Here is an 18,792-nt window from a genome sequence, read left to right on the forward strand (position 1 = left end):
TTCTTGGTCTCAAAGTTATTATGCTCAAGAGTTTCTTTTCAGGAAAGTCGTGATGTGACTCAACAACTTGTCTTTCCATCAAATTTCCTTTGCACAGTCCTGCAGGTGAAACGTTACCATATGCTGAATCCTGCCATGAGCACTGCGAGCAGACAGAACTGTATCTGGGCACCTGACAATAATTCACTCTGGCAGGCAAAATAGAACTGCTTTAAAGAACCTCTGGCAGGTAGCATTAGCTCCTAATCTACCCTGACCTATGATGTACCATTTTGATTAAGATTTAGTATCTTTCAAACATTTGGAGGTATTTATTTGTAGGAGGGCTTTGCTTCAAGTCTTCTACATAGATATGATCATTCCTGAAATTAGGATCTTTGTAGAAATTGTCTGCATTTTTTTCAACCCCTTGGGATTTTTTTGTTTATATTTTTAATTATGAATAGGAAAAGAGAGAAAAATGATGGGTTTTTTTGTTTGTGTTTTCAAGGAGTGTGATGAGGACCTGGATAAAGAGAGAGAGGGCCCACCTCATTTAAAAATGGGCTGCCCTCTACCTGTAAAAAAGGTTACTACTAAAAAGTTCCTGCAATGAAAAAAGGCGTCATTCTTCTGTATTTACATTAACAAAACATGCTATTTTTAAGCATCCTGTGTGAACTCTCTAGCCTTAAGAAAAAGAAATAATTTATTACAGTCTATTTGGCACATTGCTTTTAAAAACCAGCAGATCTCATCCTGTTTTTACGTATTGTCTTGCAATTTTTCTCAGCATCACAGAACCGCTGAGGTGGGCAGGGACCTCACCCCTCTGCTCAGAGCATGGTCAGGCACAGCAAGTTTCTTGAGACTGTTTCCAGCCAGGTATTGAGTATCTCCAGGGACAGAGATTCTCTGGCCAGCCTGTTCCAGTGTTCACTCACTGTTACGGTAAAGAAGCTTTTTCTTTTCTTTAAATGGAATTTCTCATATTTAAAATAGCTCCCATTGCCTCTTGTTCTGTCACTGGGCCACAACAAGAAGAGCCTGGCTCTGTTGGCTGTATTCCCTCCCATCAGGTATTTATACATGTCAATAAGATCCCCTGAGCCCTCTTTTCTCCAGGCTAAACAAACCCAGCTCTATCAGCCTCTCCTCACATGTCAGATGCTCCAAGGCCTTAACCATCATAGTGACCCTTTTTTGACTTTTATTAACTTCTACTTATTAGAAATAAATCGGTTTTGTTGACGAGTCAAAAAAAAAGAGGTGGAGGTGGTAATGGTGACTTAAATATGATACATCTTTTACATACATATATATATATATATATTACTGTCCCACCAATTAAAGTCATAATTTTGCTTCATCTTCATTTTTATTTCTTTAAAATAGAGAATTATTCTAACTTAATAAAAAATAGCTATTATCTTTTTCTTCTGTGCTCAAGTCTACAGTATAAATTCATTCTCACTATTAGGTAATAATTCCCACTACTGCTTTTAATATGCACTGTACCTTGCTCCTCTTGACATATGAATCTTCTTCATATACATCACGGGAGAGGCCAAAATCAGAAATCTTCATTTTGCGCCCTTCTGCCACCAGTACATTTCTGGCTGCTAAATCACGATGGACGAGCTTTAGGAAGAAATCAACAAGAGTGTTTATGCTTCTTGTGGAGGAATTGACTGCTGACATGTCTGTCTATCACAAGGACATGCTCAGATCACTATTACGCTGCCCTACCTTCATTTCTGCAAGGTACTGCATTCCTCGTGATATTTGCCATGCAAACGATATCAGATCTCCCATTGTTAAGGCTCTCTCATCAGGGTTATCCAAATAACTTGAGTTTCTGTTGCCATCACTACCCACGTAGCTTGGTCCTACTTTTCGACTTTCCCTGAGAAAACTGCGCAAGGAGCCGTATTTAGCATATTCCACAATTAAATATAGTGGGCCTGAAATAAACAAACACACTGATAAGTAAACAATTAACAGATAATAATTTTAATTTTTTTCAAAAAAGTCTCTTCTAATCAACACATTGTTTTGAACAACCAGAGGTCCCAGATACCTCTGGCCTTTATGTAAAAGGCACTGAATCAGCCACGGAATACTTTCAGCTTACATCCTCTATGCAAAGGGAGTGAGTTTCAGCCTAAATCAAAGCAGAATTCAGGCTCTTGCCTATATTCCCTCATCTAGATCATCTGAGACTAAAAAGAGACAAACTTCTTAGGAATCAGATCTGTAAAACAGCCTAACTTGGAGAAATCTAAAAAAAAAAAATTTAAAAAAAAAATTCTGGAGTGTGTAATACTAAGCTCACAAATCATCTGCTAATTCCAGTGCTGTATTTAAGGTGCCTTTTCAGAGCACTTAGAAACATTCTGACATTTCAATCCATTAGTTTCTCCTCCCCATTACCCACATGAATAATACCCACTCAGTGCTTTAATGCTAAATACATTTGTCTGCTGTATCAAAGCCCTCCCACCTCATACGCTAATGAATTAGCTTGATATTTATTAAAAGCCTGTGACTCAGAAACAATTCATTTCCTTTGGGATGAAAAAATACATTGTACTGAAAAGAAAAAAACAAAACATCCCACCCCACTGGTCCATTACCTTACTAAGACTCAGAGATGACTCAGTCCTGAATTATATTCTCTGTCTACAACTAAAAGTGCCACTTGCAACAGAACTGGGTGGGCACAGAAGGCAGGCCTTTGCCCAAGGTTGCAACATGCATGCTGTGCTCTTAGGCTGTGTAATTACAGATGCAAAAGGAAGAGGATGTTGCCATGTAACTTCATTTAAAATGAACAGCAATCATTCAGATCAGTTCCTATGCACAACAATGAAAGTTTGCTTCACTGGCGATTTATAATACATATGTCTGAAAATTTTCCCCTTGAAATATACCTTTCAATGACTGTGGCTTTTAGCAACTATTTCACAACAAGAGGAAGACGATAGTTTTATAACAGAGGAGGAAAACTGAGTATCAATCTAACTATCCAGCTATAGTTTAACAAAAGGATCTGTAGGGGTTTGTTTTTGGTTTTTTTTTGGTTTTTTTTCCAAAGGGAGATCTCATTCCCTGGCTCAAGTCTGAAAGCATTGTTTTAGTATGAATAACAATACTGAAAATTCCATTAAACTTTAAATATAACCCATATTCAAAAACACTTACTGAGCATCAGCTTAATATAAAAATATATATTGATTGGAAGAGAATTGGTAGTAGATTGGTTAAATTTAAAATTGCTTCAGAATCAAAATGTGTATTGAAGAAAACCACAGGAAGAATCCTTAGTTACCTGAATTAGCATTTCCCCTTCCCTTCAAAAATTGCTTTTCTTATATGTCCCTCATTTTTTCAGCGAGCAGCAAATTTTAAAAGTGCTCAGCAATTATTAAGCAGCGGTCCAAACCCATCAATGAACTGCTCTTTATTTCCTTGCTTGACATTTTCATCTTAATAACAAGCTTCTAATATTTACCATCTTGACTGCAGGCTCCATAAAGTTTGATGACATGAGGATGGTTCACCTGTTTCAAAAGGTTGAACTCTGAAAGTAGATCTCGCAGCTCACTCTGAGAAGCATTTTCTGCAGAAAGCGTCCAAACACACAGTTGTGGTTAGGAAAGCGTTACTCAAGAGTTCTCTGTGTACTGTCTGAAGTATGAGATCAACCATTTCTCCTGGAATTAGCAAGAGGTTGGAAAACTGTGTACTTTCCCACAGGAGAGAAACTTCCCCATCTCCACTGTCCTGCGGTCATTTGTATCAACCAAGTGAACGGGACTGCTGCTGTTCTGGCGCAGTAACCCGCTCTAATCATCACTCTGCCCTGATACAAATGACTACAGAAAGAGTAGGTCAGCCAAGAATCAGGACCAGAGTCTGTAATATCTTGCAGATGCCGTGAAATTATTACAGACCTTTTCTAGTGTTCTGAAGCAACTTTTGAGGGTGAATCAGTGCAATTGAAGCTTCAGAAGCATAGGAAAGCCAAGATTTTATGTTGATAAAACAAAAAAAGACTCACTCAGTAAACTCCCATGATATAGCCCTCCTGCTCCTAAATACATTTTCTAATGGAGTAAAAATCCACTAATCTATTGGCTTACACTTGTAGCACACATCCAAGTTTAGAGTTGAGAAGCTAAACCTACAGTTCAGATTGATTTTACTGGGAGACATGTATGCAGACTTCGCTGATGTCAGTGGGAATCATACGACAATATATAGCCCCTAGAGGCTTTCTTAGCCTTTCAATAATTTTGTTTTTGCAGAATTATTCTAACAAACTTCCTCTTTGAATGCACTGGGACTTGAAGGAGATCCCTAGTCATAAAGACACCATAGGTCAGAGATAACCCTTTTTCTACCTCATTCTTAATCACTCTGACACACAGAGCCTCCCTGGAATAGTTCCTACAGAGTGTCATTACTGGGGAGTTGACAAGTATGTGGTCACCTTTACTTAACGCTAATAAAAAACAAGCTCAGCTTCTGCTCTTTGGTACTGTACTGGATGTTTTTCCATAAAGGCTGTAAGCACCAAAGGATTTATTTACATATCCATTTAAAATATGTGTGCTAATAGTTTGCCCTGGTCATGATAATTTTTTATTCTGTTCTACTATACGTTTGTATCAGTACTATATGTTTGTATCTGCTATATATTATCTTAAAGTCTGAGCCTGCACTCAGACTTCAGTCTTCTACTCCAGGGAGTACAATATCAGATGGTCTCTCACTACTGATAGGGACTACAAAAATATGCATTTACGTAAAACAAAAATGAACAATATCAACTTAAAACCTGTGAGAAAGTCCTATTTTTCCAGCTCTGGAACTGTGTAGCATATGCAAGAACAGAACAAAGTTCCCCGCATACCATGCCTGTTTGTCTGCTGGAAAAAGTAACTTTGATAGTGCACAAATGGAGACAACTAGCTCTGAAGCTTTATGCCCCTTGTTTCTACGAATTGTGAATAATGTCTATTTACGTATTGGTTGGTGTTTGCCCCTTTAATTTTATTGTAATGAGGGCATTTGTATCATGCGGGAGGTCAGATTTAATTCATATGAGAAAAGTGGTAATAATGGGCTGAAAAAAATTATCCCTCTGTTCCTTTAAAACTCCATCCATAGCTCCAAGACTATTTTGGCTCAGCTAATTACTTACTGCTCCTTCTTCCCTCCCCAGTAGATAACGCCGAGTTGACAAAGTGGGGAGAGTCCTACCCTGATCTGTTCTTAACCACAGATTGTGCCCATCGACCCAGCTCAGGCAGGAGATACCTTTTACGCAATAAGCAAGAGGCTTTCTCCATTAACATACTGGTATGCATACTGTTCCCTTTTAAAGATCAGGCAGTGTAGAGTCCTTAATACTTGGACAGATTACCCGCTTTGCATCTGTTACAGGGAAAGAATGGGTGACGTTGGCCTGATCCAAAATAACCGTCCTTTATACTTCCTGACAGCATTAATAAAGACCACTGTCAACTAACGCAATGTTTCTTATACTTGAGTTGTCATGCATTAACAGTAAAGTCAAACCGGTAACAACAGATAAATATTTGCAGAATGACAAATGTTCTCCACAGTCAAGTTGGAAAATGGAATTTCAGGTGACTATCTGCAATGTAATTTACATTACAAAGGGATTCATTAGAGCCTGAAGTATTACTGTAAATGTCAGATCAATTTATTAAATTAAGGTGCTTTAAAAAAAGGGTTACTCCTTCGCATTATCAATTCTGTCAATTCTTCCCTTCATAATAGCGAGGGAAAGCTGAATGTTAAATTATCTGCAAGTAAAAGCAACATTCTTACTACTACGTCTTGGAATCTTAACTCAGTCTCACATTGTTGATGAAAATGTGCTAGAAAAAGCAGTGACACTAAGTGCACAAATAAATATGAAATAAAATAATGACTAAGACTGTTCTATTGATAATGATATAGAGGTCATTACTTGAGTATTATAATGGTTAACTACACTTCTGAAAAAACTTAGTTCCTAGACTTTCTCCATATGACCTATTCTCCACTGAACCTCTTGCAATGCAGGCATGCACTTCATAATTCATTTATTTCTTTGGTAAAGTGATGGGATATGCAGCATCTTCGCTCTCAAGCAGCAGCAGATGTAGGGGTTTTTTTTAAAAAAAACCTTGCATGTAATAGAAATGGTAATGAGAAGTATAACATTTTCCTATAAGGACATGTTTTTACTTAGAAGCAGCAGTGAATGGTTGAGCTCAAGGTCTCACATTATCATCTTAACATTATCTAGGCATACTTTGTCTTCCCCAGCTTTAAAGCCTTAGCGAAAATTGAAGACACCATGAGACGGCACTGGACTACTCAAGCCAGTTTGGCAGAGCTCCTCGTAAAAGCAGATCAGAAAGTATGAAAGTAGATGAAATTCTCAATCAGAAAAGTAACTTAATAGGTCTCTTCTTTCTCTTGACATGATTATAACATGATTTATTTTAAAGCTCTGTCAAAGAAAAGTGGGTAGAGGAAAAAAAAATCAGAAAGCTTTAACAAACCCTTGCAATATTTCCATCAATGCCAAGCAAAATTAAATACATTTGCTATGGTAAGACAGAGGCTCCTTGCACATCATTAATTAGAATTACTTGTGGAAATTACTCCCTTGGATCAATGTGATGCTAGGTCCCTAAAGTCAGAAATCTTTCAGAATATAACAGAATGCTGGAAGAAACAGAGGCTGTGACACTGGTTGTTTTTAGCTGACCTTTTACTTTCATGCTAGCCCCTCATAAAATCCGTTCAGAGGTTACAACAAATAGTTTTCAAATCATTTCAGACCCAGATGGGAATGTACCTTTTAACATTTTCACCGCTACAGTGGTATAGCCAGCCCTTCCCTTGAGTCGGAATGCTGTTGCCTTGACAACCTTTCCAAATTCTCCTTCTCCAAGAGTCTTGCCCAGAACTAGGTTTTTCCGAGGGAATTCCCACTTTGGATCTTCCTACAGGAGAGAAAAGGAACCCTATAAGATGAAGCAAGAAAAGGACTGGCTAGCTACACCCGAAGCATTAATGTTCAATAGGAGACCATTCTTCCAGAATAGGTACACTTTAGTGTATAATGTTTGGTTGCTCTTTTTATCAATATCAGTGTATTCCTATAAAAGCTTCTGAATCTCTAGGTATTTTGCAAGTGTTTTTTCCATTACCTTGAAAACACCTCCTTCAAAACAGGCTGTACGTGTAGTCTATGGATAAGGGATTATATTTACAGGTCTGGGAAACTGGGTACAAATGAAAAATGAAGTAATACGGGATAAGTGCTTGCTTTGAGAATAACTGAATATGTGACCTTGGACTTCACAGAGAAGTAAATCAGTTTTACTCACAGAATAAGGCTTTCCCTTAAGAATTCACCAGAGACAATAATCCTCCTTTTACGAAATTAGCATTATTAAGCCTTAAGGTTGCAAAACAATGACAGATTGTTGTGGTTTAACCCCAGCCAGCAGCTAAGCACCACGCAGCCGCTCACTCACTCCCCCCTGCCACCCAGTGGGATGGGGGAGAAAATCAGGAAAAGCAGTAAAACTCATGGGTTGAGATAAGAATGGTTTAATAGAACAGAAAAGAAGCAGCTAATAATGATAATAACAACACTAATAAAGTGACAGCTGTAATGATAAAAGAATTGGAATGTACAAATGATGCGCAGTGCAATTGCTCACCGCCTGCCGACCAACACCCCAGCACTCCCCGAGCAGCGATTCCCCACCCCCCCTTCCCAGTTCCTAAACTAGATGGGACGTCCCATGGTATGGAATACACCGTTGGCCAGTTTGGGTCAGCTGCCCTGGCTGTGTCCCCTCCCAACTTCTTGTGCTCCTCCAGCTTTCTCGCTGGCTGGGCATGAGAAGCTGAAAAATCCTTGACTTTAGTCTAAACACTACTGAGCAACAACTGAAAACATCAGTGTTATCAGCATTCTTCGGATACTGAACTCAAACCATGGCACTGTACCAGCTACTAGGAAGACAATTAACTCTATCCCAGCTGAAACCAGGACACAGATGTACAAACCAGACAAGAAATTAAACTAGAGCACAAGGTCTGTGAAGACCTCAATATATAACATTCAAATAGATATGATGTCACCATATATGTCATAGAAAGCAGCAGTGTTTCTCTACCGTGTTGGTCCATTAAAATGCACCAGCTGGCAGGGATCCTTGGTAGTATGTGATTCAACACAGAAGAACCTAGCTTAAAGATATGATGGTATGACTTGGCAAAAATCCTTTAAATGTGGGTAGAACTGCCACTCCAACTGACACCTGCAGTCTGTGTATCAGAAATCAGGAACGGATCTCAGTGGGGTTTTTTGTTTTGTTTTAAGCTTACCCTTGTTGTAGTACTATGGCTCATCACAGAGGCTACAAACCCACTGATTATTAGCATTTAATTGGACAATGTTAAAGTAAAACCACATTACTGTCAAATGCAGAGTTACATTTAGAAAAAAAACATCGGCTCAAATTAATGGAAGAATATATTGGCCTTATAGAGTAAATTATATCGTTTATCCAATTACTCATTAAGTATCTTCAGTTCCCTGCCTGTACACGTGATTTCTGATTTACTTATTTTAGTTGGGTATTTCTATGAATAGATTGCATTTCTATAACATTTTCTGCACGCATAAACAACATTCTTTAGGAACAAGACAGACATCAAAAAAAGAGCATGCAAAATGACATCAGGCTTACTGGTATTTTAAAGGTGTCTACAGACACCTGGTTCTCCATGGAATCTAAAGAAGGCCGGCGGACGTTAGTGGAAGAATAACTGATGGGGTAGGACTGGGCTGGGCGCCGGAACGTCATTTCTGCGGAGGCAATAGGTGGCTTTGGAGAATTCTTGTGGTAGCGATGGATGAAGTAGGAAGAAAGCAGCACGGAGATGATGAAGGACAGCAGCACTGCCCCTGCTATCACAGTCTTGCACACATCATCACATAGTTGCTCTGTGGACCAAGAAGAGCTGCTTAGAACTTTGCTTGTTGTCCCCTACTTCTGATTTGGCAGTACATATAACATACACAGGTGTGACAGAAACAGAACTCAAAATAATTTAACAGCCTAGAGGAAAACTTAATAGCTAATTCTCAATGAAATTTGAGAACTTGCAAACATGCCCACTGCCCCTACCAATTCTTTTTTTATTATTTTGGACACCAGCAGGTAATTGTTTGCCTAACTGCCTGTGTAAATGTAAGGATAGCTAGCTTGACCCCGTGTTCCTTATCTTTATAGATGTAGGCTACTTCTGACACTCTTCTTTAAGACCCAACCTACCATATATTGATCTTCTGATACCACTTATCTCTCTGGAGACCTATGACTGAATTTTGCTTGTGGACAACCATTTATGTTAGAGCTGTTCAACCCATCAAATAAAATTTTGTTCAAATATGAATTTAATTCATTATGTCAATTGTTAGATATTAAAGAATATTTCTCTTCATCTTTTTAGATTATAAGGAGACAGAATATTTCTGCCTTGTATTTAGCAAAATAATTGTTTCTGAAAACATTGCCCAATGCTGCAACTGCTTCTCAGGTAATATGCATTTTTTTCCTCCCCATTTACTACTTCCCCTTTTGCAGAAGCACTTTTAGTATCTTTCTTTGGAAGCTAAGTTTCTTTAAGTCTAAGTGCCCCTAGACAGCATCCCTGGGGGGGGTCGCTTCCCAAAGACACTGTGAGATCCAAAATACTGTCCTTTGTGCTGTTGTTCATCAGATAATCCTGACTTCAGATACATAGTTAACTTATTTCTGAGGTAGAGCTTGCAGATGTAGCTAAGTGGAAACAGCACAATACCTTTATAGAATGGGGAGGAAAAAAAAAAGAAAACAAAAGCAAAAGAAAAAAATAACCAAGAAGCTTTAATGCTTCCTCTTTTTCCTATGCCTATAGAAAATTTACTCAAAAGAGCAAACTGAGATATATTCTAAACAATTCCGTTTTAGAGATGCAAAATATTTCATGTTATGTTTGTTATTAGCAATAATAAAAACTATTTAAAAAACACATTATTTAACCCCCATCAATCTGTTTCAAACAACTGTGGAGAGCTTTTCAGTTTAAACAAAGGTCAATTTCAAAAGTAATCCACTCCTCCTAACACAATGGGTGCTGGATATCTCTGACATTTTGAAGCCGAGATTTTCAGAAATGATTAGGAAGCTGGAATTACTTGAAAGTAATAGAAGTCATTATTCTATGTCTCCTAGCTGTCTTTGCAAATATCAGGTGAGTCTCACTGAAATGCAAATGCTGCTAGAAATCAAAGGACGACCAACCTGTTTGTCATGTAGTAATGGATAAAACCAAATCTTTAGCCAAAGCTAGAAATAACCCCCTCTGGAAATTTTCAGGCTCCATAGTGGAAGTCAAGGTGCCAGTTCTTAATTTTATATTAGCAGTCTCTGACCAAAGATATTGCTTATTAACATGCTGACGAGTTTAGATCATTGTATATATACAGATGGTAGGTACAGAGAGAGAAAAAGATTAATATGACAACAGCAGATAATGTTTAGACTTACCCTTGATATCATCTTTCTCACAGTAACAGTTCTGTCTTGGGAAGCAGTAACAAATCCCGTGTCCTGACTTAATTCCAAGATTTCCAATGCCTTTCCCATGACCACCAATAATGTTTCCACCTAATCAAATATAGACACAAGCTAAGATTCTCACATGTAAAGGAAAAAAAAATAAGGCTCAAAGTTTTCCATGGGTGTATCCTAGTATGCATCTGAAATTTGACAGGGCAGCACAGTGCAGCAATAATGACAGGGATTCCTGAGAATTAGGGGAGAGTCTAAATTCTGAAATTTCTGAGATCCTGAAATGAGGGGACCTTGGACTGCTTGAACATTAGCCCTGATGAGCAGTTATTCCCATTATGGAAGACTGGATTAAAATTTATCTATAATAAAAATATAATAGTACTCTTTGCATTGCATAGTGGAGATACTTCCCAATTTCATGTACCCCTTAAAACCTTATATAGAATCCCATTACTTCATGCCAAACATCTACCTCAAATGTTCATCTCATGGCTGTCCTGACTCAGTTTCCTCATAAAGCATTATGGTTCTGTATCAGTGAGGTCATCTTACATTTTAAAATTCTCCCTAAAATATCTTCTCTAGCCTACTTAGTTTAGTTTCTCTCCACCATTGTCTTAGGTATTTTTTAACTCATGAGTTGATGTACAGTCCAGTGGTATAGACCAGTGGTCTGCAGACTTGAGTTCCATTCCTGGTTCTGATGACAATTTCCTCTTACCTTGGAAAAGTCAGTGTACTGTTCTAGATATCATTTGTTCCATTGTCAAATGGAGGTAACAATACTTAATCATGTCTGTAAAATGCCATGGGATATTCCAGTGAAAGCACTAAGAGTAAGTGCCAAGTGTAAGTGATAAAAAAATGCATCTTTCCTTATCTAAAAATTCATTGTTTAATCTTAGGAAAAAAGTGCAGAAACTCATACAGAGCTACTCTTGATTTCAAGGAGGCATTCTTCAGGCAAAGTAATTGCAACTGTATTTCCAAGTAAATAACTTTTTTCCTGCATATATTATGAAAATGACTGTTAGTTGTGACATTTTTCATCTATAAACTGCCTTAATCACAAACAGCATTGTATAGACAGAAACCAATCAAGTTCTGCAAGTTTAGCCACCTCTCAGAAAAATCGCCTAAACCACAAAGGGATTCAAAAGATGAACAAGTTTTTTTCAATGTAGTCATCTTTTTATTTCAACTCATTTTCCTCTATCCCATCTAAGTCGACAGTAGAATGAATGACTGTTTCTTTTACATTTCTTTGGATGTAACACAAATTGAGAAAGAGGATATTTTTTGGCAACGTAAAGGCAAACATCCTTTCTTAGAAAAAGTGAAACAGGGACTTGAGTATTTAAGCAAAATAGATTTTGACCATTTTTCTAGAGAGGCCACACCTACTAAATTGTATGCAGCTCAGCTGGTTCATTTTGGAAGAGACTGTCCTGAGTCCCTGCTCTCTGAGCTGACACTTGTTTGAAGAAGCGTTGGTGTTCCAAAAAATTCTTGATTATTCCCCCACCAGCCAACTTTCTCTATTGTGGAGAGGTGATGAAATAAAGTTTCCATTAGCCTCAGAAAAATCATATGTATTTATCTAGATCTGCCTACATCTGAGGACCTGGAAGAAGCAGGAAGCAGGGGATGAGCAGGTCCTATCTAAACTGGTCTTGAGCAAGGGATCTGAAGATAAGGGGTTTTTACACAGCAGGGAAAGGAGTACCTTGTCACTGCAGATGTACATTGGAAACATGCAGCTTTCTATAAGCAATCCAGAGACCCCAAAATGTATTTTTCACCAATGCGTTGCTGGTAGGGAAATTCCAAGAGCTATCAGTATTGTTTTGAATTGCGTTGTGTTTCACACACTCCTGTTTTAAATCATTAGCTGTTTCCATTGCCCTGTGGTGAGAAAGAGCTTTCCCTACTTCAAGGTCACTTGGAAAAAGGGAAAACCGTGACCCTATCCCACACCACGTAGAAACTCAAGAAATTCAGAAAGTAAAAACACTGGTTGTTGGACAAAACCAAAGACGACATCCAACTAACACTACAAACAAAGACATACAAAGCAAGGTAGAAGCCTAAGCACTGTACTTTTTTTTTTCCCTGATCAGAAAGCCAAAGTTCAGAGGAACCTACAAAGATGAGTCACTTACAAATGTTCAGCCAGATTCACACACTGCAACCAGCCCCGAAGCAGTTACTTACTACAAGAAAGTCTTTTGCTTAAAACGCAATTAGGTTGCCTGTATTTGATAGGCACAGCCACAGCACCAGTTGTTTCAGCTCAGTGCCCTCGAATGTAATAGTGTTAGTGTGAGAAAGCAATTTTGGGACTCCAATACATAGCCATCATAATGATAGATGAATTACAAAAATAAGTATTTTAGCAACTGTCTGTACTTAAAGAATATCCTTGATCTTAACGCATCTGGGCTTTCTATTTATTGCTTGCCATTCTCAAAGAAATGTTCCCTTCCAGTAAAAGCTGGTATAATGGTACTCCTGCACGTCTGAGCTCCCAAAACACACTCATTTCTTTGTCTGTAAATACACTGATTTCGGGCACCAGCTCAGGTTCTGAATTGCATCAAATCATGTTTAAAATTATCCAACTCAAGCATTAGAAAGGCATACATAACATCTTGAAAGCTTGTCTTACTTGCCTGCTCCTATTATCTAATAAGACTATTTCTTTCAGGCTTCTTTTGAGCAAAACATCTGATGCTGCATATGTTGCACATTACATGTTTTAGCATTGCAGCCTCTGGCACAAATATTTCCACTTTTAGAATGACAACTGACTGTGGTTATTACCAATACAGAATTCTTTTCAGATCATTAGAGAAGTTACTTGCATTCACTTCAAGCATTTCTGCCACTTTAAGGATTGTTTTTATGCACTCTAATGAAATAATTATCTTTGTGATAAAAGTAATTTACAATACACAATCCCATTCTTGCATATAAAAAATACAAAGATGCCTCTTTATTTATTCATTTTATAAAAGAACATAAGTCCTAGCCTGTAAGAAAATGCTAGTTCCTCTAAGACTCCATTTCAAAATGTAAACTTGGAGTATACAATGTCAGAGCCAGAAGAATTATTCAAGAAACATCTATGTCTTTATACCTGACTTAGATACTGATAGATAAAAAGATCCACTTAAAAATTATCATCTTATAAAAGACTGAAATTGCTCAAGTGCAATACACTGTTTTTCTAACCTTTTTATTTTCAGGGTGATTTGTGAACTTGCAGGTATGAGCAGGCATATGAGCAGAATGTAGAAAGATGTATTCAAGAAAAAACACAAATGCATTTCAGTTCTTCCTTCAGAAACGTTGTTCATATATAAATCTCTGCCTGTATCTTCAAACAGATAAGGCATTGGATCATTTTGATGGTCACCTGTCAAATAAGGCCAGGTGCATTTCCCCAAATGATCCTCTGTAAGCAAGTTTATTTTAAGTTGAAATTTGTTTCTTCTTACTTATTTAAATTGGATTTCAAATAGGCATGGTTTCCATCATATTGTGCTAGAGTTTGGAAATAGGGCATTTACTTGCCTAAACCCTATACCTGTTTGAGCAAACATCCCCACTGAAAAACACTACCTGTGAATTAACAGAGGGAGCAGAATGAGAATTACTGAGAAAACCTTATCTTTCCATCATTGTCAGCCAATAGGTGTTGGCTGACTGGCTTAAACAAGAGTAAGATTAGTCCCCATAACCTTAACTCTCCCGTATGATTCAAATGCAGGTATGACAATGCAGAGATGCTAAATATGTTGAGCTTGTAAAGGTATCTGGGATCAAGAAAGCGGAATTTGAACCGCGATCAGCAGTGACACAGAAAAGCCCATCCTAAAATATTTCCGTACTTGTGCAGTCTTGGGGGCACACAGCCGGATCTTTGCTCTCAACCACATCACAGGTGCCATCTGGACAAGTCTTGATACTCGGGGTGCACGTGGAATAGTTTGTGGTGATCCCTGTGAACACAGAAACAGGCAGCTGCACAAATACCACCAGGCTTTGAAGGACAGCTTATTGCATCTTCTCGGTGCACACTGACACACCGAAGCACAGGTTACTGTTCTTTTTAAAATAAACATCTATGAATATAAACATCATCTGCTAAAGTAACAGGCAAGACAACAGCTAAAAGCAACTGGAAGAAATATCTTTTTCACTGTGTTTTCCACTTTTGACAGCCCTTTGGGCATGTCACTTGCAGTTACAGTGAGTACTACTTGAAAAAGAGCTAGCTGACCACTTTGAGACTGAAGAGTGGCTTTCACAACTACGGATGTCTCTACACAATTTCACACATACTTGAATATGAAGGTTACAAGCAGTCGAAGAGAATTTGTGATACTCAGGCAGTTTGAAGGGATAAAGCATCGGCACAGAAGCATTGTTCTGGAAGAGTCGAGTACTGTTACCCATCAGATCTGTGCTACAGACCACAGAAAACAGACAACAGAGACATTGCTTCTGCGCTCGCTAACTGCCTGCTGGGGCATACCTCCTCAGGGGCTCACTGGCATGTTCCAAACTCAACTCGTGGTCACAGAGATTATCTCGCAAGCCGAAGTCACCCATTCTGGTTACACTGCTGCAAACCCAATTCACTACCTGGTGTTTTACGTATCGTGTTCAACATCACCAGGGACAAGATCAAGAATGACCGTTCCAACTTAACCTCATTTTCCTTCCTAGTGCATGTTTCTTTTAGTTATTATGATTAATTTCTTTAGCCCCTGCTTCTGTGTAGTTTACTGTACCATGTTGTTCAGCCACAATAAATCAGTTAATATCTCTGGAAGTCAAATGCACAGTTACAACTAAAGAGAAGCTCGATTTCACACAACAGAAATGTACCTTTTCCACTCCCCTGTCTCCACTGGCATCTTCCTGTTAGCACTCCCAGGCCACCACACTCTTCACATTCAGCATGGTGCTTACTCACAGCACAAGAGTCAGGGCAGTCCTCTTCTTTTTTTAAAACTGTTGGGGAAAGTGTTTGCTGTCAGTTCAGGACAAAGGAGATGAATACACAAGCAAGTCAGCTCAAATCAGAAGGAAAACTCCATTCTTAGGGGTAGATAGGAAGGAAAGAAAGATGAAGAAAGGAGTGAAAGACTGAACACTGACTGATCAAACTATCAGTAAACTTAGATAACAATTAGAGAAAAGTCCAGGTGTTTCTCTTCTGTGAAATAAAAGATAAACAGCAAGATCAAGATGGCATGGTTATCTTTGCTTGATAGCACACCGTCAATGCCTAGAACTGTAGAAATGTGCTAACATACTGATAACAGAAAAATGGAGACTACAAGTACTTACAGCTTCATACAATACTTTTAATTAAGGGAAAACACATAGTACTTGGGCTAATGAGTAGTAGCCCAAAGAGCACCAGCTAGAAATGTGCAATTTCAGACAGCCCAAGGCTCCTGCAAAAAGAAAAGCCCACTGCAGGCTTTTGTTTCTTCTTCCTCAACCCATTCAATTTTGCCATAGGTGTTCTGCTATGATAGAAGGGAACAGAGGCAATTATCAGGTAGAATTGTAAGGTTTTGCATAAAGCACGATATGGTTTGGAGAGAAACTATTATGTTTCCAGCATATCCAGTGTAACCCTCCTCTGCTGTGGCTGTTACAGAATACTTCTAACATACTGCCCTTATGAACTTTTCAGTAAAATAAAGCCAGTGCGATTACTACATAAATGTTAAGCAAAAATGTTTTTTAAAAAAAGAAAAATTGGAGAGAGAAGCGGGGAGAAAGATGATTGAATAAATATACTTAGGCCAGAGATTTGTGGTTTGATATATATATCCACACACGCACGCTTTTTTTTCTTCCATAGGAATATGTGAAATACAAAATAAAGGTCACAGAGACACACAAAAAAGATTCTACTAAATCAAATGTCATCATGAATATTAGGAATTGCATATGATACACCACCTTTTTGTGCATTTGTTCTGCAAACAAGTATCTGCTACAGGCACGTCTGAATCGGAACTCAAAATGCAAATTTTGCAATATGTATCTTGTAGCTCAGACTCATTTTCATTGCTAATGCCATCAGTTTATAGATCACCCTACTAATACACCACCTAAGACCAGTAACATTGGTAAATAAGTAAATAATTTTAATTGACTCAGGTACTTACGAGTTCCTTCCAATACAATAGTGAGGAGGGTTTTGGTATGTTTCCTGCTCTGCTTGTCTGTAGCTTGAATAGTGTATTGTATTTCCTTGCACTCAGGTCTGTGCAGCACAGAGGAATCATTCACATAAAGGCTTCCATATTTGTCTTCTCGGCCTTGAAGTATGCTGACAGGATAACAGCTTACACTGGGGGACAGTAACTTGTAGGTGATGTTCACACCACGGAATTTCATACAGTTTTCAATGCAGATTTTTCCTATCTAGGCTCAAACACCAACAAAGAAATCACAGACAACAGAAACAAAACTATTCCTGAAAATATCTGATGTTTTACTACCAATGCAGTATGTGAATGCTTCAAATGTGATTTATTCTCAGTAAAAATGAAAGGTAAAGCATTACCATTGTTTTCAGGCTAGCAGCAGAAATGCAAAAAGCCTTGACCCAGAGACTCAGTGATATTTGGTGCCTACTGCTGATGGTCATCAGTGTTCAGGGAGAACAAGACTCTGTGATTTGGGAAAGTCTAAGTTCAGTCCCTGCTCTGTCCTAGGTCGATCAGTGAGAAAAACTTTGGTCTTGCTTGAGAAAGCAAAGAGCTCAGCGAGATCAAAGGTGAGACTCTTTTCAAATCAGATAGAAATTGCCAATACATAATTTTCATAATATTACAGTCAAAAAGTTTCTCGCCAGCAGAGTTCTCTGAAAGCCTTAAAAGGAGTGAGAACCTCATTGTTTCCCATTTGCAATTTTTAAAACATTTTCATCTAAAAATGAAAATACATTGGTTTGCCATATTTGACCTTCTGCCTGCCAGAATATCTATGCTAGAGGTCTCTTCAGTCTGAAACAATTTATCTAAGAAGCACAGGAATGTAAAGCCCTGTCTCCTGTCCAGCTCCTATAGGAACTGATCCAAAGCTCACTTTGTTTTTTCCATTTACAAGAGTGGGATTCGGATCAGGCCCAGAGGCATTGGCTTTCCTTGCAGGGAAAACCACAATGTGAAGGGTGGGGTGTTACTGAAGGGAACTTGGTGATGGATTCATTTCAAATGCTGCAGTTAAGATGTCTTTTCAAGTAAGACCACTGTGGGTAAAAGCATATCTGTACATCTTGGTTTTAGCATTCTTATTGAAGAATTATTCCCATTCACATCACTGACTGGTCCTTTGGCACCACTTTTGTTGGCTTTTTTGTGGCAGGATAACATACAAAGACTATTAAAGCAATCAGAAGCTAGGCCATTTCTTCCATGCTGTCTCCTCTCCACAGCATGCTGGGACTGGCAAGAAGAAAAGGAAGTAAAGACAAGACTTCAACTGTTCATAAACTCTGTCTAGACACAAGGTCTAGACAAGTCCCTTCCAGAACCACGTCATCTTAGCTTTGGTGCTACATTGCAGCTGGCTGTGTTTTGCAACTGCTTAGATGGTGTTTCTTTGAGGCAGTAGGAGAAGATAATGATGTTCCATGGCATTAATCTTTAAATAGACTAGCTAAAACTGTCCTTTCTGCCTACTCTGTCATAACTGCTTTTTCCAGGCACCTTTTTATGAACAGAAATTTCCTGCAAAGGCGATGGAGAAGACCCCATAAATTCGGGGTCCCTGAAGAGCAGATTATCCTTAAAGTAGCACATGGGCCAGTTTTGCTTTCTCTGTATAATTTCAGGGGAAGCTAAAAATGCCCCCCCTCCCGAAATTTCTACAAGAAAGATAGGCTTTCTTTTTTTGCCTGATTCCATGTGGGAAAGCCCAAGTTTGTAACTTCGCTCTGCACCACAGGTTCTGGAGTCACCACAGCTCTCAGTACAGCCCCAGGGGAAGGAGGTGGAAGCAGGCAGCTCCTCTTTCTCATGAGGAGGGTGAAAAATAGCCTGGTAATCGGAATTAACATCAACATACAGGGGAGTAACCTACAAAGGTGCATTTTGCAAGAGTCTCAATA

The 18,792-nt window shown here is 38.5% G+C and overlaps 1 protein-coding gene across 2 annotated transcripts in view; it reads right to left on the bottom strand.

Moving 5' to 3' along the window:
• Positions 1-18,792, bottom strand: part of RET (ret proto-oncogene) — an 89,056-nt gene that overhangs the window by 16,222 nt on the left and 54,042 nt on the right. For both annotated transcript variants that reach the window (XM_075025623.1, XM_075025624.1), the window contains 9 exons: positions 16,844-17,102; positions 15,543-15,668; positions 14,540-14,650; positions 10,620-10,739; positions 8,775-9,031; positions 6,863-7,010; positions 3,494-3,601; positions 1,729-1,943; positions 1,498-1,620 (listed from right to left, as the gene is read on the bottom strand). In XM_075025623.1, coding sequence (XP_074881724.1) covers positions 1,498-1,620; positions 1,729-1,943; positions 3,494-3,601; positions 6,863-7,010; positions 8,775-9,031; positions 10,620-10,739; positions 14,540-14,650; positions 15,543-15,668; positions 16,844-17,102 — 1,467 coding nt within the window. The remainder of the gene's footprint in view (positions 1-1,497; positions 1,621-1,728; positions 1,944-3,493; positions 3,602-6,862; positions 7,011-8,774; positions 9,032-10,619; positions 10,740-14,539; positions 14,651-15,542; positions 15,669-16,843; positions 17,103-18,792) is intronic.

The sequence above is a fragment of the Buteo buteo genome, chromosome 4 (assembly GCF_964188355.1).
Source record: "Buteo buteo chromosome 4, bButBut1.hap1.1, whole genome shotgun sequence".
Classification (NCBI taxonomy): Eukaryota; Metazoa; Chordata; class Aves; order Accipitriformes; family Accipitridae; genus Buteo; species Buteo buteo.